Here is a 19,915-nt window from a genome sequence, read left to right on the forward strand (position 1 = left end):
CATCACACACACAGCGGCTCAGTCCCGAATCACAGCTCATGCGCTATACTCGCGCGCTCTGTGAGCTGCGCAGGGCCGGAGTGCGCACCCTCCAGAGGGCACTCGCTGTTCAGGGCGGAGTGATTTGGAGCGCAGGATGCCTGCAGAGCCGAGCGTATCCATGTATTGGTGTTGCTGTGTGCACGCGAATCGTGTATTGGTGTTGCTGTGTGCACACTAATCATTTTAAAAACGTTATGATGATCCGCTGATATGGTCTAATGTAAACCCCACCCTAGAATGTTCACCTCTGTTGCGCACATAGAAAAACTGCCAGCTGCTCTAAGCTGCGCTAATAGCTCTGCGCATGCACGGAGCTACACATTTTACGTGTCCCGCGCCCAGAATCAGACTGTACCATTAGTAAAAAGGGAGGAGGGGTGAAATGACAATATCATAAATAATTCAAGAAAAATGTTATAGCAAATCATAACCATGTATAATTTGCATATTTTAACAGATGAAATGAAATATTTTATTTCAAAAACTTACACAAGGCAATACTATTAAAATAATATTAATATCCCTCACAGGCCCCCCTGTCAGTGCCAGGCCCTTAGAATCGTCCTAACTTTCCCCCCCCCAAGCGGCGCCCCTGGCTGCAAATATCATCAAAATGACCCTGGGATCACAAGGTTTGCTGTGACGAGAGTAAGTGACATCAAGTCATGTTTTGATCTGTTTATGCCATTGTCACTAAAAAAAGTCATAATTGCTATGACAAACCTTGAAGGAAAAAAAGTCCATGGCAACATGTGGAATGACATTGATGAGGAATGCCTGGATGCCTACATTGGTGTTCTTCTCCTTGCTGGAGTGTACAGATCCAGCAATGAGGCCACTGATAGTCTCTGGGATGCATCGACAGGCAGGAATATTTTCCAGGCAACAATGTCACTTCAGACCTTTCGAATGATATCAAGAGTCCTCAGATTTGACAACAGAGACACCAGAGCAAAATCTGACAAGCTTGCTCCCATCAGGGATGTCTGGGGGAGATGGGTGCAACTCCTTCCACTGATGTTCAACCCAGGGCCAGAGGTGACAATACGTAGATGAACGTTTTCTCCCTTTCCGTGGAAAATGCCCGTTCCGGCAATACATGCCCAGTAAGCCAGACAAATATGGCATAAAAATCATTTTATTATATTTTTTAAAATTATTTATTACTAGTTCTGCTTTTCATTTTATATTTGTATTAAAGTTCTATTTTTTGAAAAAAAAAAGACTTGTTTTTTGCCCTTTTCTTGAAGTAAATATATATGGGTCGAAATTGACCCAAAACACCATAGTTGATAAAATTAAAATCTTTTTTTTTTTGAACATGTAAGAGATGTGATCTAATACCCCTCAGTAATAGTCAAGTAACAGAACAACCTTTTATTTGTTTACATTATTCTCCTGAGGTTCATTTGAGCACTTTTTTATATTGAAAACGAGGGGTATGCTGTTAAAAGAAAGGCCCAGGGGGCCACAACAAAAATATTAAAACCAATCTTTTCATGGATAAGGGAGCCTAACAAGGTAACCAAGAGGTAAGAAACAAATTGGATGATAAATAATTGTTTTTAGGGTATTTTATGGCTGATTTAAGACACGGGTCAAAGCCGACCCGTTAACATAAGAGATAGTAACAGAAAGCTAACACCAGAGGAACTAAACAGAGGGAACCCTTATTCTCACCTACTCTCTGTTTAACACTGTGGTGTTCAGTGCTTTTTTTTTTTTTTTTACAATTTATACATTACATTATTTACACATTACCATGACATCTAAGGCATAATTAACAAAAATTACAACAATAAAAAAATAAAGTTCATTATGTTTAAGTGCTAATGCAAATATAACACACACACATATACACAATAACACACAAACAGTGGTGTGTTATTAAAGAGGACTAGTCGTCGTTTGAACGGTACAATAAATAGAATAGCATGTCCAGATGAAAGCATGTTTTGTTTTATCTTTCAGCTGAGTCAACCATTTATACCATTCAGGAACCATCAGTTGAAATAATTCATGCTAGAAGTCATGGTGAAAACACAACAGCTTAAAGCAGCCCTGTAGTGCACTTTTTCTGGGATGTGGTGTAGTGAATTGGGACACAGCCCTGTAGTGCAGTTTTTCTGGGATGTGGTGTAGTGAATTGGGACACAGCCCTGTAGTGCAGTTTTTCTGGGATGTGGTGTAGTGATTTGGGACGCAGCCCTGTAGTGCACTTTTTCTGGGATGTGATGTAGTGATTTGGGACACAGCCCTGTAGTGCACTTTTTCTGGGATGTGATGTAGTGATTCGGGACACAGCCCTGTAGTGCAGTTTTTCTGGGATATGATGTAGTGATTTGGGATGCAGCCCTGTAGTGCAGTTTTTCTGGGATGTGGTGTAGTGATTCGGGACGCAGCCCTGTAGTGCAGTTTTTCTGGGATGTGGTGTAGTGATTCGGGACACAGCCCTGTAGTGCACTTTTTCTGGAATGTGATGTAGTGATTCGGGACGCAGCCGTGTAGTGCAGTTTTTCTGGGATGTGGTGTAGTGATTCGGGACACAGCCCTGTAGTGCAGTTTTTCTGGGATGTGGTGTAGTGATTCGGGACGCAGCCGTGTAGTGCAGTTTTTCTGGGATGTGGTGTAGTGATTCGGGACACAGCCCTGTAGTGCACTTTTTCTGGAATGTGATGTAGTGATTCGGGACACAGCCCTGTAGTGCAGTTTTTCTGGGATGTGGTGTAGTGATTCGGGACACAGCCCTGTAGTGCAGTTTTTCTGGGATATGATGTAGTGATTCGGGACACAGCCCTGTAGTGCAGTTTTTCTGGGATATGATGTAGTGATTTGGGATACAGCCCTGTAGTGCAGTTTTTCTGGGATGTGGTGTAGTGATTTGGGATACAGTCCTGTAGTGCAGTTTTTCTGGGATGTGGTGTAATGATTTGGGATACAGCCCTGTAGTGCACTTTTTCTGGGATGTGGTGTAGTGATTTGGGATACAGCCCTGTAGTGCACTTTTTCTGGGATGTGGTGTAGTGATTTGGGATACAGCCCTGTAGTGCACTTTTTCTGGAATATGATGTAGTGATTTGGGATACAGCCCTGTAGTGCAGTTTTTCTGGGATATGATGTAGTGATTTGGGATACAGCCCTGTAGTGCACTTTTTCTGGGATATGATGTAATGATTTGGGATACAGCCCTGTAGTGCACTTTTTCTGGGATATGATGTAGTGATTTGGGATACAGCCCTGTAGTGCACTTTTTCTGGGATATTATGTAGTGATTTGGGATACAGCCCTGTAGTGCACTTTTTCTGGGACATGATGTAGTGATTTGGGATACAGCCCTGTAGTGCACTTTTCTGGGATATGATGTAGTGATTTGGGATACAGCCCTGTAGTGCAGGGGAGTTGTAGTGGGCGGAGCCACATGGAGAATGTAGGCAGTGGTTGAGTTGGTTGAAGGAGTTTGGTTTAGTTTAGTTTAAATGTTTGAATAAATAAAATGTCCCGTCGTTTTGTGGAATTTTGTGTTGAACCGGAGTAAAAACAAAGTGGAGAAAATGAGGAGTTTCCTTTCAGTGTGGTTGCTGCTGGTGCTGGCTGCAGTGGCCCGAGGAGGTGAGTGAGTTCCAGGACCAACAAACTTTCCTTAAATAGTAACAAAAACTACTTTCACTACTTAAACAAACGACTTCCTTCTATGCAGCTGGTTAAATAAAGCCTTAGTATTTTTCCTGGTTTGCATAAACATCCTAAGAAATAGTTGTTTCTCTCTCTTTTCCTCCTCACTCGTTAGTTACTCGCTGTAATTCCACTGATAGCGACCTAAATATGAAATATATAGACTGTATTTTCTCTTTAAACATTCTTTCTGAATAATATCATGGAGTTTATAGCTCCTATTTCCACATGAAAGCACGTTTTAAATGAAATATCGACTCTACGGTGCTGTGAACTCGCCCAGTGTGTTAAAGGGAGACTGATGATCAGTGATGCTGAAGAGAGGCTCGGTATGATCACGGTACGGCACGATATGATACACAGAGCGGCTGTACGATATGTTCACTTTAAAGACTGAATGACTTACTAATCCTTTTTTAACTTTTTTTCTATAAATAAATTTCCAGTATCGTCTTCATTTTTATTATACTGTCGCTTTCATTTTTGTACTTTTCACTTTCGCTTTCCTTTTTCCGGTTTTTTTTCCGGTTTTTTCTCTTTCTTTTTTCGGAAGAACGCCGAGACCGGAAGCTTTCTTTTTCTCTCCTCCTGTGTAAAGTCCACAAGCGGAGGCCATCCACATCTGATCTGCTTTAATATCAACAGATCTTCATTTAAGGTACGTGAATCTTTTCATCATGGCACACCTTCAGCCTGTTCAGTGTGCTGAGTGCAGGATGTTTAGTCATTCTTCCTCCGTCACTAGCGATAGCTCTATTAGCTTTACTTGTGATAAGTGCAGATTAGTTAGCTCTCTGACGGAGAAGATTTCAGTGCTAGAAGCGCGTGTCCAGGCTTTAGAGCAGGTTAGTGAGCGTGAGAACAGTGTAGTTTCTGTTAGGGAAAGTCTGGACGCCCTAGGTGGAGTTAGCAATCCCCCAACTCCGGCATTAGAGCCCTTACAGCGGGGCGAATGGGTGACGGCTCGGCGGCATAAGCGTAGAGCCAAAGCTACCGCTGAGGCTCGCCCACGGGAGCACCACTCCTCTCCGCGTCACGTGTCGAACAGGTTTGCTCTCCTTAGTGATGCACCCACTGAGAAACCTGAAAGAGCTCTGGTTATAGGGGACTCTATCATACGGCACGTGAAATTAGCTCAGCCTTTAGGGGCACCAGCAGCTTTAGTCAGGTGTATACCGGGAGCCAGGGCGCCGGACATAGCAGGTAATCTTAGGGTCCTAGGCAAGCACAGGTTCTCAAAGATAGTTATCCATGCAGGAGCTAATGATATACGCCTTCGTCAGTCTGAGGTTACTAAGAGTAACTTTGTAGAGGTGTTTAAATTAGCGAAGGCGATGTCCGATGCTGTAGTATGCTCTGGCCCCATCCCAATGCGGCGTGGCGATGTAGCTTACAGCAGGTTATGGTCGCTGAACTGCTGGCTGTCCAGGTGGTGCTCTGAAAACAGTGTGGGCTTTATAGATAATTGGGCTAATTTTGAGGGCACTGCTGGCCTGTTAGGGCGGGACGGTATCCATCCCACTCGGGAAGGTGCTGCTCTCATTTCCTGCAGCATAGGTCATAGTCTCAGAACAGGCCTAGTTAATTTCTGACAATCCAGAGCCAAGGCCAGGGAGCAGACGAACAGGCTAAACCGACTGTCTGCTAGCTGCACAGAGTCGTCACTCAGGGCTCACTACATCGAGACTGTGTCTGTTCCCCGAGCTCAACAAAAAGGTAGAAATTTTCAGAGAGTTTGTTCCAGTAACCTAATCAATATAAAATTAGATCAGACTGACTGTACAGCTGCTGCCAGCACCTTTGATCTAAAGGTGGGGCTATTAAATATTAGATCTCTTACATCTAAAGCGCTAATGGTTAATGAACTCATTACTGATCAGGAGTTTAATGTACTGTGTTTAACTGAAACATGGATTAAGCCAAATGAATATATAGCATTAAATGAAGCGAGTCCTCCTGGATACAGTTATATACACCAGCCTCGTCTAACTGGCAGAGGAGGAGGCGTCGCGGTTATTTATAACGATTATCTAGGTGTAACACACAAACCTGGTTATAAATTTAATACATTTGAAGTTCTTCATACTCATATAATGTATGTAGCCTCGAAAAATAAGTCTACCCAGTTAATTCCATTACTTATTATTTACAGGCCCCCGGGGCCATATTCTGAGTTTCTTTCTGAATTTGCAGATTTTATCTCAGATTTGGTTATTTCCTTAGACAAAGCTTTAGTTGTCGGAGATTTTAATATTCACTTTGATAACCCAGAAGACCCTTTAAAAACAGCGTTTGTGTCCATCTTAGATTCAGTCGGGATTAAGCAGAATGTCATAGGACCGACCCATAATGGTGGTCACACCCTTGATCTAATACTAACATTCAGATTAAACGTAGACAATATAGTCATACTTCCACAGTCTGAAGTTATCTCAGATCATTGTCTCATCTCATTCAAAATATGTCTGAGTAATAATATATGCACCTCACCACGCTACTGTATTAAACGTACTTTCACGTCAACTACTGCACAGAGCTTTATAAATGATCTCCCAGAGCTGTCAACTTTGATTGGGTCACTGTCAGCCCCTGCAGAACTCGATCAGGCAACTGAATGCTTAGAGTCAACATTCCGCCATACTTTAGATAATGTAGCTCCTCTAAAAAGGAAAATGGTCAGAGACAAAAAATTAGCACCCTGGTATAATGATGACACTCGCACTTTAAAACAGACCACTCGAAAATTGGAACGTAAATGGCGTCAAACAAAATTGGTAGTGTTCAAATTGGCGTGGAAGGAGAGCTTCCTGAAGTATAGAAAAGCTCTTAGTGCTGCGAGATCAACATATCTCTCCTCCCTAATAGAAGATAACAAAAATAATCCTAGATTCCTATTTAATACTGTAGCAAAATTAACCAGGAATAAGTCCACTATAGACACATGCACACCTGCAGTATGGAGTAGCAACGACTTCATGAATTTTTTTAATGACAAAATTGAGAATATCCGACAAAAAATTCAAACTACTAATTTAAGGTTAGACAATGAAAGTGACCTCGTAGTTAACAATATAACTGTATCAGATCATCAGTTAGAATGTTTTACTCCCCTAAAAGAAACTGAATTACTTTCATTAATCTCTACATCAAAAGCCTCAACTTGCGTACTAGATCCCTTACCGACACATCTATTCAAACAGATAATGCCTGGAGTAATTGAACCGCTTCTAAAAATAATAAATTCTTCTCTTATGATTGGCTATGTACCCAAATCCTTTAAACTAGCAGTTATCAAACCCCTGATTAAAAAACCTGACCTTGATCCCTGTCAGCTGTCCAATTATCGGCCAATATCAAACCTCCCCTTTATCTCCAAGATCCTTGAAAAAGCTGTGGCACAGCAGTTATGCTCATATTTACATAGGAATAACATCCATGAAATGTATCAGTCAGGATTTAGACCTCATCATAGCACAGAGACAGCACTGGTTAAAGTAGTAAACGACCTACTGTTGGCGTCTGATCAGGGCTGTGTCTCGCTACTTGTGTTGCTTGACCTTAGTGCAGCATTTGATACCATTGATCATTCCATTCTTCTGGATAGACTAGAAAATGTTGTGGGAGTTAAGGGAATGGCCCTCTCCTGGCTCAGGTCTTATCTAACTGATCGTTATCAGTATGTTGATATAAATGGTGATATTTCTAGACGTACCGAGGTAAAGTTTGGTGTTCCACAAGGTTCTGTCTTGGGTCCACTGCTTTTTTCTCTATATATGTTACCTCTGGGCGATATTATTCGTAAACATTGTATTAGTTTCCACTGTTATGCTGATGACACACAGTTGTATGTCTCTGCAAAACCTGATGAGAGACACCAGCTTAATAGAATTGAGGAATGTGTGAAGGACATTAGACACTGGATGCTTATAAATTTCCTTCTGCTTAACTCTGACAAGACTGAAGTACTTGTGCTAGGACCACATACAGCTAGAAGTAAGTTTTCTGATTACACAGTAACTCTGGATGGCCTTTCTGTTTCTTCACGTGCAGCAGTAAAAGACCTCGGAGTGATTATTGACCCCAGTCTTTCATTCGAAACTCACATTGATAACATCACCCGGATAGCTTTCTTTCATCTCAGAAATATTGCAAAGATAAGAAATTTAATGTCATTGCATGATGCAGAAAAACTAGTCCATGCTTTCGTTACCTCCAGGTTGGATTATTGTAATGCCTTACTGTCTGGATGTTCCAATAAGTGCATAAACAAGCTCCAGTTAGTTCAAAATGCCGCAGCAAGAGTCCTTACTAGAACAAGAAAATATGACCACATCACGCCTGTCTTATCCACACTGCATTGGCTCCCAATCAAATTTCGTATTGATTATAAAATACTACTATTGACCTTTAAAGCACTAAATGGTCTCGCACCACAGTACCTGAGTGAACTTCTGCTCCTCTATGACCCGCCACGCCTACTTAGATCAAAAGGTGCAGGCTATCTGCTGGTACCTCGTATAGTGAAGGCTACATCAGGGGGCAGAGCCTTTTCTTACAAAGCCCCACTGTTATGGAACAGCCTTCCAAGTAATGTTCGGGAATCAGACACAGTCTCAGCATTTAAGTCTAGGCTGAAAACATATCTGTTTAGTCAAGCCTTTTATTAATGATGTTTATGAGGTAAAGGAGTAGATCTGGAGGGTCCTCAGACATAGAGTGTTTTGGTAAACTGGGATGTATGGATGCTGTCAGTCCCCACTCGCTTGCTCACTCGAGTTTGTTGACGGTGCAGTGGCTGGCTGCTTTATGTCCCGGGGCTCCCTCATGCCTGTGTTACCTTCTGGCTCTCTCCTTTTAGTTATGCTGTCATAGTTAGTTGCCGGAGTCCCTGCTTGTACTCGGTGCAATATGTATACTGTTCCTACTTATTCAGGTGACATCGGGCATACCTAACCACCTGTGTTTTCTTTCTCTCCCCCCCCCACTCCAAATCTGTCCCTCTGAGTTACATGGAGTCAACAGGAAATCTTTTGGTGGAGACGGTGTGGACCTCGACTGGCTATCGTAGCCTGCAGGGAATCGGCCGTCAGACATTCTGTCGCATGTCCCAGACCCGGTGAAATGTAACTGAATTGTCTTGGCCAGCCCTAAGGGTCCCATCTGCATCTCATCATTGGTGAGGAGTGTGCTCCCATCACCCAATCAAGCATCCAGCCAGAGCAGGTCATGATATATTTTTTTTTACCATATTAACATGCCATTGTGTGTCATGCCTGATGTAAAGACTCTCGTCTCTGCGAGCCTACCACACAGATTTAATACTTGTCATTTTTAGGGCATACCTAACAACATGTTTTCTTTCTCTCTCTCTCTCTCCCCCCCCCCCCCCCCCCCCCCCTCTGTCCCTCTGAGTTACATGTTGATCCTGGGATTGAGATGCTGGCCTCTTCTGCCCCTCGGACCTGCTTGATCCATCCTGGTGCCCTGTGTCTGGTCGGAGTTTTATCGCCCCACTCCTGTGAAGGACGGCCCCATGAGGACAGTTGAGGGTTATACCTGTTAAAACTGTTAATATTATAGTCAGGCTGTCTGTTGTTGCCCAAATGAGGATGGGTTCCCTTTTGAGTCTGGTTCCTCTCGAGGTTTCTTCCTCATGTCGTCTGAGGGAGTTTTTCCTTGCCACCGTCGCCACAGGCTTGCTCATTGGGGATAGATTAGGGATAAAATTAGCTCATGTTTTAAGTCGTTCAAATTCTGTAAAGCTGCTTTGCGACAATGTTTATTGTTAAAAGCGCTGTACAAATAAACTTGATTTGATTTTGATTTGATTTGACTTTAAAGGAACAGTCCACCGTACTTCCATAATGAAATATGCTCTTATCTGAATTGAGACGAGCTGCTCCGTACCTCTCCGAGCTTTGCGCGACCTCCCAGTCAGTCAGACGCGCTGTCACGCCTGTTAGCAATGTAGCTAGGCTCAGTATGGCCAATGGTATTTTTTGGGGCTGTAGTTAGATGCGACCAAACTCTTCCACGTTTTTCCTGTTTACATAGGTTTATATGACCAATGATATGAAACAAGTTCAGTTACACAAATTGAAACGTAGCGATTTTCTATGCTATGGAAAGTCCGCACTATAATGACAGGCGTACTAACACCTTCTGCGCGCTTCGGCAGCGCATTGATATCTGAGCTCCGTATCAATGCGCTGCCGAAGCGCACAGAAGGTGTTAGTACGCCTGTCATTATAGTGCGGACTTTCCATAGCATAGAAAATCGCTACGTTTCAATTTGTGTAACTGAACTTGTTTCATATCATTGGTCATATAAACCTATGTAAACAGGAAAAACGTGGAAGAGTTTGGTCGCATCTAACTACAGCCCCAAAAAATACCATTGGCCATACTGAGCCTAGCTACATTGCTAACAGGCGTGACAGCGCGTCTGACTGACTGGGAGGTCGCGCAAAGCTCGGAGAGGTACGGAGCAGCTCGTCTCAATTCAGATAAGAGCATATTTCATTATGGAAGTACGGTGGACTGTTCCTTCAAGGGACGTGTAACAGGTAGTGCAAGTGACATGTTTGGTTAGACAAGTTGGGGAAAAAAACGACTTGTTAAGGGAAAATAGGTCTTAGCTTTGAAGGTCGTTTATTGAAATGTTGGATCATGGATCATGTTTTCTGATTTTTGCCTTTCTAAAAAGTAGCCCTCCTTTTGCAAAGTACTCATGAATATGTCATTAACCATTAAAAATATCTGTGGAAAATAACAATTTGCTTCTGTAGGGAATAAAATATAGTAGTGCATGTTTTCATATAACAGCAATCAACAAGTGGCTGGTGTGATGAGGCAAGACATGGTGGTGGTTTTATTTTATTTTTAAATATAAATAGTACCATGTCCTGAAGTGTTTTATACCTGTTTTATACCACATCAATCTTCTAACAACTACAGTACTGTGCAAAAGTCTTAGGCACCTTATTTTTTTCATACAAACTTTGTGTGTTATAGATTTCTATTTTATGGCTTCTACATTATTGAGTCAATACAAAAACATCTTAGAGTCCAAGCGTTTGTTTTCCAGCACAAAATTAAACGTTACAGAAAAAAATTTTGTATCCGAGCAGTATATTACATAAGAGGCCACTTTTCAGATTAAAAAAGAAAACATACTGAAGGCTGATGGGTTTTGGTGCAAAATGAAGAAGCGAGTGTGACAGTCAAAGTGTCCAGAAGAACTGTGGCTGGTTCTGTAAGATGCTCAGTAAAACCTACAGCTCATTTCCGCATAAAACTGCACTCACTGTACCTGAGACGACTACCTTTTTTTAATAAAGGGCCGTCTCACACCAAATATTGACTTTGTTTCATTTATTATGGCTTACTATTGTTTATATACTTTTTTTAATGTTGAAACATTTCATTTCATTATTTTTAAGCCATTTTTGGTCTACAGCATTTCTTTACATGTGCCTAAGACATTTTCACAGTGCTGTCCATTGTTAGAAAGTAAATGTACTTTTTAATCAGTTTATAGTTATGTTGTGGAATGTCAACAAATCAAGATCACTTCTACAACCCCAGTTCCAAAAAAAGTTGGGATGCTGTGTGAACTGTAAATAAAAACAGAATGTGATAATTTGCAAATTATGCCAAACTGCTTTCTGCACATATTAAAACTGCATGGCTCTGTAGTAAGAGTCTGGGTGCTAAACTGGCCTGCCTGCAGTCCAGACCTGTCTCCCATTTCAAATACTTGGTGCATTATGAAGCACAAGATATGATAAAGGAGACCCCGAACTGCTGAGCAACTGAAATCGTATTATCAGGCAATAATGGGACAACATTTCTCTTTCAAAACTACAGCAATTGGTCTCCTCAGTTCCCAAACATTTACAGAGTGTCGTTAAAAGTAGAGTTGATGCAACACAGTGGTAACCATGCCTTATCCCAACTTTTTTTGATACATGTTGCTGACATCACATTCAAAATATGCATATGTTTTTCTAAATAAATAAAAATTCTCAGTTTCAACATTTGATATGTTGTCTTTTTACTACGTATTTTCAATGAAATATAGGTTTTCTATGATTTGCAGATTATCGCATTCTGTTTTTATTTCCAGTTAAACAGCGTCCCAACTTTTTTTGGAATTGGGGCTGTACTGTAACAGCTGTAAAGACCTGGTTCCTCATCAGCCTCTTTTTTTCTTTCTCTTAAATTAAACAAGACAAAATGTGCAGCTTGTCATGATGTTACCAAGAAATATCAGTCCTTCATCCAGAAGACTTTCTCATGTCAGAAAACTTAATATTAACATTACAGTTTTACCTCTGATTTTTTACAAAGTAAATTTATTTTTTTCGCAGTCCGGTTTCCATCAAATCCTGCGCTCTGATTGGCTGGTGAGCCAGTTACGGACCCCGGTTACGGACCTCTGGCGACTTGCTCGTTTACAACAACAACAAACATAGTAGCAATTTTTGTCAACATTTATTTTTGCATTTCTCAAGAGAATAGCATTAATTTTACAGCATGGATAGCGATAAAGACAGTGTTCACAGCGAAAGCAAGTTTTACTACCCTGAGGAAGACAAAATAAAAGAACATTTCAGGAGAAAGCTAAAAACCTGTAACTGTTGCTAACGCCGAGCAAAAACATGGCTGAATCCTGAATGACTCAATTTTGTATAAATAGGGGACTACATAGGCGGCAAAATGTAGTTTTTTTCCTGCCATGGAAGTGCACTTGTATACCGAGGAGGAAACAATTTGCATTACAGCCATGAATTAGGATTCAAAATGGCGGCTCGGTTCGGTTTTCCCTTTCGGGCGCTCTCGTTTTCTGTTAGAATTTGGTAAAGAAAAAAATTAATATATTATTTACCAGCTTAAGGTCGGTCCGTATGGTGAAATACCGTGACCTCGGCCTTGAATACTGACCTCCGCCCAGAGGGCCTCGCTCAGTACTTTCAAGACCTCGGTCACGGTATTTCACCATACGGACCTCCCAGCTGGTAAATAACATATATATGTCTCTTCACAGAAAACCTCACTGTCAACGCTAATGTTTTGAATCTGTTGACGTGGAGTGTCTGATATATAAGTCCCTGTGTATGTTGCTACTATAGAAACTAGATTATATCAGAATGACCATGTTCATATAAATCTTGCAGCTGAACTAGTGTTAGAAACTTGACCAATCCGGATCGAGTATTCAGCTGCATATTCTTCTTAATTCCATTTTAGTAACTTGATAACTAGGTTGTATATTTATTATACTTGGGGAAAGGAAAAGTTATCCCCAAATGATCTGTTCTCAAAACACCACATCAATCTAATGAGTGTTGTCGGTAATGTGCAGGAAGTCTCTCTGATCATCTTTTTTGTCTCAACTTTCTAACATTTTTAAACATTCTTACATAATTGCATGCCTTGTTTTAGCCAATAATGTTAGATTTGGTTAAGTGCGGATTTCATTCACATATTTCACATGCCTTACCTACAGCTGGATGCGCACACTGTTACATAGAAGGCCAGATCTCAGGTGTGATGTAATGTGACATGACATGACCTGTATTCTTAATGACTGATGTTTCTTACACACGTTTGTTTGGATTTTTTTAAATCAAGCCAGAAAAACGTATTCTTATATCCTGTTTGTGGTATAACTTTGGAATTGTTTCAGTACTTTAGTGATGTTCAGTGTCTGATATTTCAGAGAACTGTTTGAAAAAAACACATGCAGTTCAGTATCATGAATTCTCCATGGTATTTATATTTAAACAAATCTGACAGCTTCTTTTAGACGTGCACACCGTTTTGGCAGGCTTGTAGTACTCGAGTCCGACTCGTGCCCTAATTTTAAGGATTCGTGACTTGACTTGGACTTGAGCACTGATGACTTGGACTCGGACTTGTGCATTAACTGCATTCGGACTCGTAAATTGGAGACGAGGACTTTTTTTTTTTTTTTTTTTTAATTAACTTTTTATCCCCCGCTGGCCGAAAGGCCAGAAGCGGGATTATGTTGTGACGATGTCTGTCCGCCTGTCCATCCCACGAAGGGTACTCACCTTCTGAAATCAGCTCCTCTCACAGTTTTTGGAGGAATTTCATGAAACTTGGCAAGATTCTTTGTTGTATGTTGGTAAAATGCATATTGCAATTTTGTTCAATTCAGTCACATTTTACCAGAGTTATGGCATAGTTGCCAGCGGGGGATATTGTGCTCTCAGAGCACTCTTGTTGTAACATGCTGTAATAATTTGGCATAAGATATTTATATCTACATTAATCTTTATACTAATTTTGTGCAAGAGACTGCACATTCACCTGTTCGTACGCCATGTTCAGGAACAAACTAACGTTAATGGCACTAAAACGCCTGGAGAGAAGCCCCTAGGATTGTCCGCTTTGCTTATATGGACTTCTCGTGCAGTGGGAAAAAATGCACCGCTATGTGTTCCATATGTAGAAGAACTATCGAGGAGACGACGGGGACAACCTCGAACTTCAATCGTCATTTGGTAAGACTCCACCCAGAGAAGGAAGTGACACGCTATGTTCATTGCTCTGTTGATAGCGGGTCTTGCTTGCTGAGTGATGAACTAGCTAGTGTTAACCCTCTCATGTTATTTGCCCTGTTGATAGTGGGCGGGGCTTGCTGAGCGATGAACAAGCTTTTTATCTGTAGCCTATTAACTAAAATGGGGCAGTCGAGCAGTAACGTTAGTCCAACACAGTAGCAGAGACGCTTTCACATAAAGGCAGCAACAGCCACCGTCAAATGGTGCAGTTGGAGTCTTGTTCTCAGACTCGACTCGAAGTTTTCTTTCTTGACTTGGACTTGAACACTGGGCACTCGAGACTGGACTCGAGGTTTAGTGACTCGACTACAACACTGCATTTTGGTGCTACAGTAGATGCTACATGTAACCAAGCCATTAATCAAGGCTTTTCAGGAGTGTATAAACACTGAGGTCATACATTTGTTGAGCGGTTGATGAGAGTGCAGACACACTGGAGATTACAGGGCCGTGTGGAGTGGTAGAGAGCGAAACAGCTGCAGCCGAAGGTCTTTCTGCGGCTCGGCTTTTATTGTAGTGGCAACAGGATGTTGGCTCGAAGCATGCCAGCGCATGTACATGCATATTACAGTGGTTTTTGGCAGAACCATGCATATCTCAGCTTTCCTCAAAGGCAACAGGCAAATCTAAAACTCCAAATTTGATTTAAAAAAAATAAAAAGTGGTTCTTACTCTAAATGCACGTTAATTTATATTTCGGTACAAGTGTAAATAGAATGGAAGAAAAATATATAGTATTCTGCAGTTCTCAATTTCTAATGGCAGATTCTACCATAACAGAGGCCAGTTAAGTCCCATCTCCTTAAATTGCTGAATTGATTATTTTGATCATTCTATTAAGTTTTTCTAGTAGCATTTGGGGTCTTGGACATTCACAGTAAATTTTAGGACAGTAGTCCTGGTAACGAATTAATAAAAGCCTGACATGACAGACATGCTAAATGACAATAGAAACACATCGGTTTCTATCATCAAAATCTGACCGACAAACTAACGTCTACCATCATATTCTGACAGACACTCTAGATGACAATAGCAACAAAACTGTTTCTTACATTATTAATCTGACAAATTTAGTAATAATATTAAATACCTCATCACTAGAACCAAATAATAAAATAAAATATTGAAATAAAGATAAAATTTATTTTCAAAATTGAAATATATCAACAATAATTGTCAGAACAGTGACGATAGACACGACTGTGTCACTTTCGCGGGGAAATAACACATTGAAATGGCCTGTCGGCTGAAAGGGTCGCAAGTGGCTCTGATTTATCTCAACTTACGATAGTTTTCCTCCAGAAAAATTTAAATATGAATGCACAAATATATTCTCAATGTTTCTATCGTCAGGATAGCTGACTGAAAATCTTACCTTGATTTATTTGATGAAATCTAGCTGTCAGAACTCCAAGTCTTGCCCAGAAGTAAATGTCTGCCGTCACAAAAATCACGCGCAGTAGAATTTCCTCTTTGCGTCAGTCAACATGTGCGTGGTGACGGCTTGAATTTTGCTATCGTCAGGTGCATTTGACTGACAGACTGACGATAGCATGTTTTAAAAATAACTGCAGGCTTCTCTCGTGAACGAAATAGTTTTTTTGCTGTTAATCTATTTCAACTCTATCTGTTGACACCCAAAAATGATAAAGCCTGCTTCCACACGATAACTACCAAAGATCCATAATGGCCGAGTCTATCGTCAGGTCATCTGACAGAAATTCACTGACGATAGCAACAGGGATAATGAAAGTGATTTTTAAAATGGGAGTTATGTCTGTCAGATATGTCAAAGAAATGGAACCTTATTCTTTAAAAATCTTTTATTGATATACTCGGTGTATTTTTAAATGGCGTGCTGTTTTAGAAGACCAAATACCATATTTTCAATCTTGAAAATATTACCTCACTGAAAAAAGGACAAGAAAAATTTCTTATTTTGTGGGCAAGTGGTTAATGGATCCAGTTACGGTAGAATCTGCCTAATCTGAGTCTGTTTGTGAAAGTTGTAAAGAGCCATCGTTTTTCAACTTAACTTGATTTTTCAAATCTGTAACGTTGGTGTGGTTACCATAGTCCTGTTGAATAATTCAACTACCTTTTGACTTTCATTATGAAGACATTTCAAATAAGCAGGTATTCCAGTTTTCTCAGTAGAGGAAAATGTTTTGTAATTCTTGTTTGTGGCGATAAGACTGGCACTACACGTGTAATAGATGGAGCTAAATGAGAGAAATCCTGAAGCATTCATTTAAAAGCCACTTAAGAACTATATCAACTGTGTATACACTGATCAGCCATAATATTAAAACTACCCGCCTAATATATGGTGTAGGTCCCCGTGCTGCCAGAATTACTCTGACCCTTTGAAGCATGGACTCCACAAGACTTGTGAAGGCGTCCTGTAGTATCTGGCACCAAGACGTGAGCAGGAGATCCTTTAAGTTCTCTTAAGTTGTGAGGTGGGGCCTCCATGGATCAAACTCGTTTGTCCAGCGTGTCCTGCAGATCCTTAATTGGATTGAGATCTGGGGAATTTGTAGGCCAAGTCAACACCTTGAACTCTGTCATGTTCCTCAAACCATTCCTGAACAATGGCAAGGTGCATGATCCTGCTGAAAGAGGATACTGCCATTAGGGAATACTGTTGCCATGAAGGGGTGTACTTGGTCCGCAACCATGGAACATCCATAGGACTCAAGATTTCCCAGCAGAACATTGTACAGAGCATCACACTGCCTCCGCCAGCTTGCCTTCTTCCCATAGTCTATCCTGGTGCCATCTCCTCCCCAGGTAAGCAACACACACGCACCCAGCCATCCACATGATGTAAAAGAAAATGTGATTCATTATACCGGATCACCTTCTTCCATTGTGCCATGGTCCAGTTCTGATGCTCATGTGCCCATTGGAGGCACTTTTGGCGGTGGACAAGGGTCTCTGACTGATCTGTGGCTACGCAGCACCAAGCTCTGATTCACTGTGTCTTGACACCTTTCTATCATAGCCAGTATTAACTTTTTCAGCAATTTGTGATACAGTAGCTCTTCTGTGGGATCGGACCACATGGGCTGGTCTTCTACATGCATGGAATCTTGGGTGCCCATGACTCTGTCTCTGGTTCACTGGCTGTCCTTTATTGGATCACTTTTGGTCAGTACTAACCATGGCATACCAGGAACACCCCACAAGATCTGATGTTTTGGAGATGCTGATGTTCTGACCCAATTGTTTAGCCATCACTGTTTGGCCTGTATCAGATTCACTCAGATCCTTAGACTTGCCCATTTTTCCTGCTTCCAACACATCAACTTTGAGAACTGACTGTTCAATTGCTGCCCAATATATCCCACTCCTTGACAGGAGCCATTGTAACAAGATAATCAATGTTATTCACTTCGCCTGTCAGTGGTTTAAACGTTATGGCTGATCAGTGTATATGACATTTTAATATAGTATTTATTTTCCTGTTTATTGTATGTCTCAAAGACTGACTGTCTGTCTGTCTGTCTCAGCTTCCTTTTATGGCGATGGATTTGTGCAGTTGAAGGTGAAAGATTCGACTCAGCTCAACACACTTCACGTCCGCTTCCGCACGTCGAGCCAGAGAGGTGTGCTTTTCCTGGCTGCAGGGCAAACCGATTACCTGCTACTGGAACTCAGCTCTGGCAGACTTCAGGCAAGTCACGAACATGTCTATCATCATAATAAGCACGTTGTACAGCGTGTGTGTGAGGCACTGTACTCACTGAAATACACACGTCAGTTCCTTTCAGCTCATCAGACGTATTCAATCAGTTCAGCTGTGGAAATGAAAACGCATGTACTCGTATGCAGTGTTTAAGCGCACAGTGACGATGGTCAAGTCCAATAATAACCTTCCGTCAACATTTTTCAACATGTAGCTGTTCTTTTTAATGCGTATAGCACTTAATTCTTTTCTCAAGGATGCACTACTTCAGGAGCTGAAAGAGTGTGAGAGGAGTAGTGATAGTATGAGCCACGATGACTTCTCACTTTAGATATTTTGCTGTGTCAGAGACGGAGGAAGTCAGCAGAAGAGTGCTTTTGTAATATGGGCGGCACGGTGGTGTAGTGGTTAGCGCCATCACCTCACAGCAGGAACATTTGGCCCTTTTCCACTACCCTTTTTCAGCTCGCTTCAGCTCACTTCAGCCCGACACGGCTCGCGTTTTGACTACCAAAAACCAGCACGACTCAGCTCGCTTCAGCCCTGCTTAGCCCCTAAAACTCGCACCGTTTTGGAGTGGGGCTGAAGCGAGCCAAGCCGAGCTGAGTGGGGCTAGGGGCGTGAGCAGACACTCCCCTGTGCACTGATTGGTGAGGAGGAGTGTCCTCACATGCCCACACACGCCCCGCGAGCACGCTGGGATCTGTAAACACCGCAAACCCGGAAGAAGAATAATTACGAATTACGAGAATTTCTGAAGCCTTATGCGCCTCGCCTCATCTATACGCTCTTGCCAGTATCTGTCCGCGTTGTCGGTGACAACAAGCCACAGCACCAAGACCAGCAACACTAACGACTCCATGTCCTCCATGTTTATTGTTTACTATTCGGGTCGTGAGACTACCGCTTAAAAGATCACTGAATCAGTGACATACAGAGCATCGTGGACGAGTTCGCGGTGCGCAAGGCTCGTCGTATGCCCTTCAAATAATGTGCGCAGTAGGCTATTGATGTTTTATTATGAGCCATGTACAGTATGTCGCCTAATGTTTTTTTGTTTCTGAGTTACATGTTCGTTTGAAGGACTTACTGTACAAAATAACATAGTTGCACCCCGGAGTGTTGAAATTGGTAAACACAGTGCATTCAGTGAGGTTTGCACCGCCCTCCTTTTATTTCTGACTCTTCCTGTCACCGTTGCAACCTCTGAGCGCTCATTCGTATGCCCTTCAAATAATGTGCGCAGTATAGGCTATTGATGTTTTATTATGAGCCATGTACAGTATCCTAATGTTTTTTGTTTCTGAGTTACATGTTCGTTTGAAGGATTTGATGTACTAAATAACATAGTTGCACCCGGTAGTGTTGAAATTGGTAAACACCGCAGTTGCGGACATTTTGTAGCCTAAAATGATGTTATGATAAGCTTTAATAAAGGGCCCGGTCATTTGCCCCGCCCCCGGCCCGGCTCTGACTTGTTCCGCCACTGTCACTGATGTCACTGTTTGCGCTGCTTAACGACATCACGTGACGTCCACCCACTTTCGCTAACTCCACCCAATGTGTCCACCCACTTCCAGCCAGCACGGTTCAGCGCAGTTGTAGTCGAAATGCAACTCCAACAGCCCCGCTCAGCTCGACTCAGCACGGCACGGCTCAGCCGCGTTTGTAGTGGAAAAGCGGCAATTCTGGGTTCAAGCCCAGTGGCCGATGGGGGCCTTTCTGTGTGGAGTTTGTATGTTCTCCCCACGTCTGCATGGGTTTCCTCCCACAGTCCAAAGACATGCAGTTAGACTAATTGGCTACTCTAAATTGCCCATAGGTGTGAATGGTTGTGGCAGGAAGGGCATCCGACTTAAAATTATGCTCCAGTTAAAGGGGAACTGAATTCATTTTTAAACTTGCTTTATTTCTT

At 41.9% G+C, this 19,915-nt stretch overlaps 1 protein-coding gene across 2 annotated transcripts in view; it reads left to right on the top strand.

Annotated features, from left to right (window-relative positions):
- Positions 1 to 3,448: 3,448 nt before the first annotated feature.
- The window catches only part of cspg4ba (chondroitin sulfate proteoglycan 4ba), a 53,341-nt gene continuing 36,874 nt past the window's right edge, over positions 3,449 to 19,915 (top strand). For both annotated transcript variants that reach the window (XM_060907265.1, XM_060907266.1), the window contains exons 1-2: positions 3,449 to 3,651; positions 17,825 to 17,988. In XM_060907265.1, the coding sequence (XP_060763248.1) occupies positions 3,594 to 3,651; positions 17,825 to 17,988 (222 nt within the window). In that variant the 5' untranslated portion in view covers positions 3,449 to 3,593. The remainder of the gene's footprint in view (positions 3,652 to 17,824; positions 17,989 to 19,915) is intronic.

The sequence above is a fragment of the Neoarius graeffei genome, chromosome 24, assembly GCF_027579695.1.
Source record: "Neoarius graeffei isolate fNeoGra1 chromosome 24, fNeoGra1.pri, whole genome shotgun sequence".
NCBI lineage: Eukaryota > Metazoa > Chordata > Actinopteri > Siluriformes > Ariidae > Neoarius > Neoarius graeffei.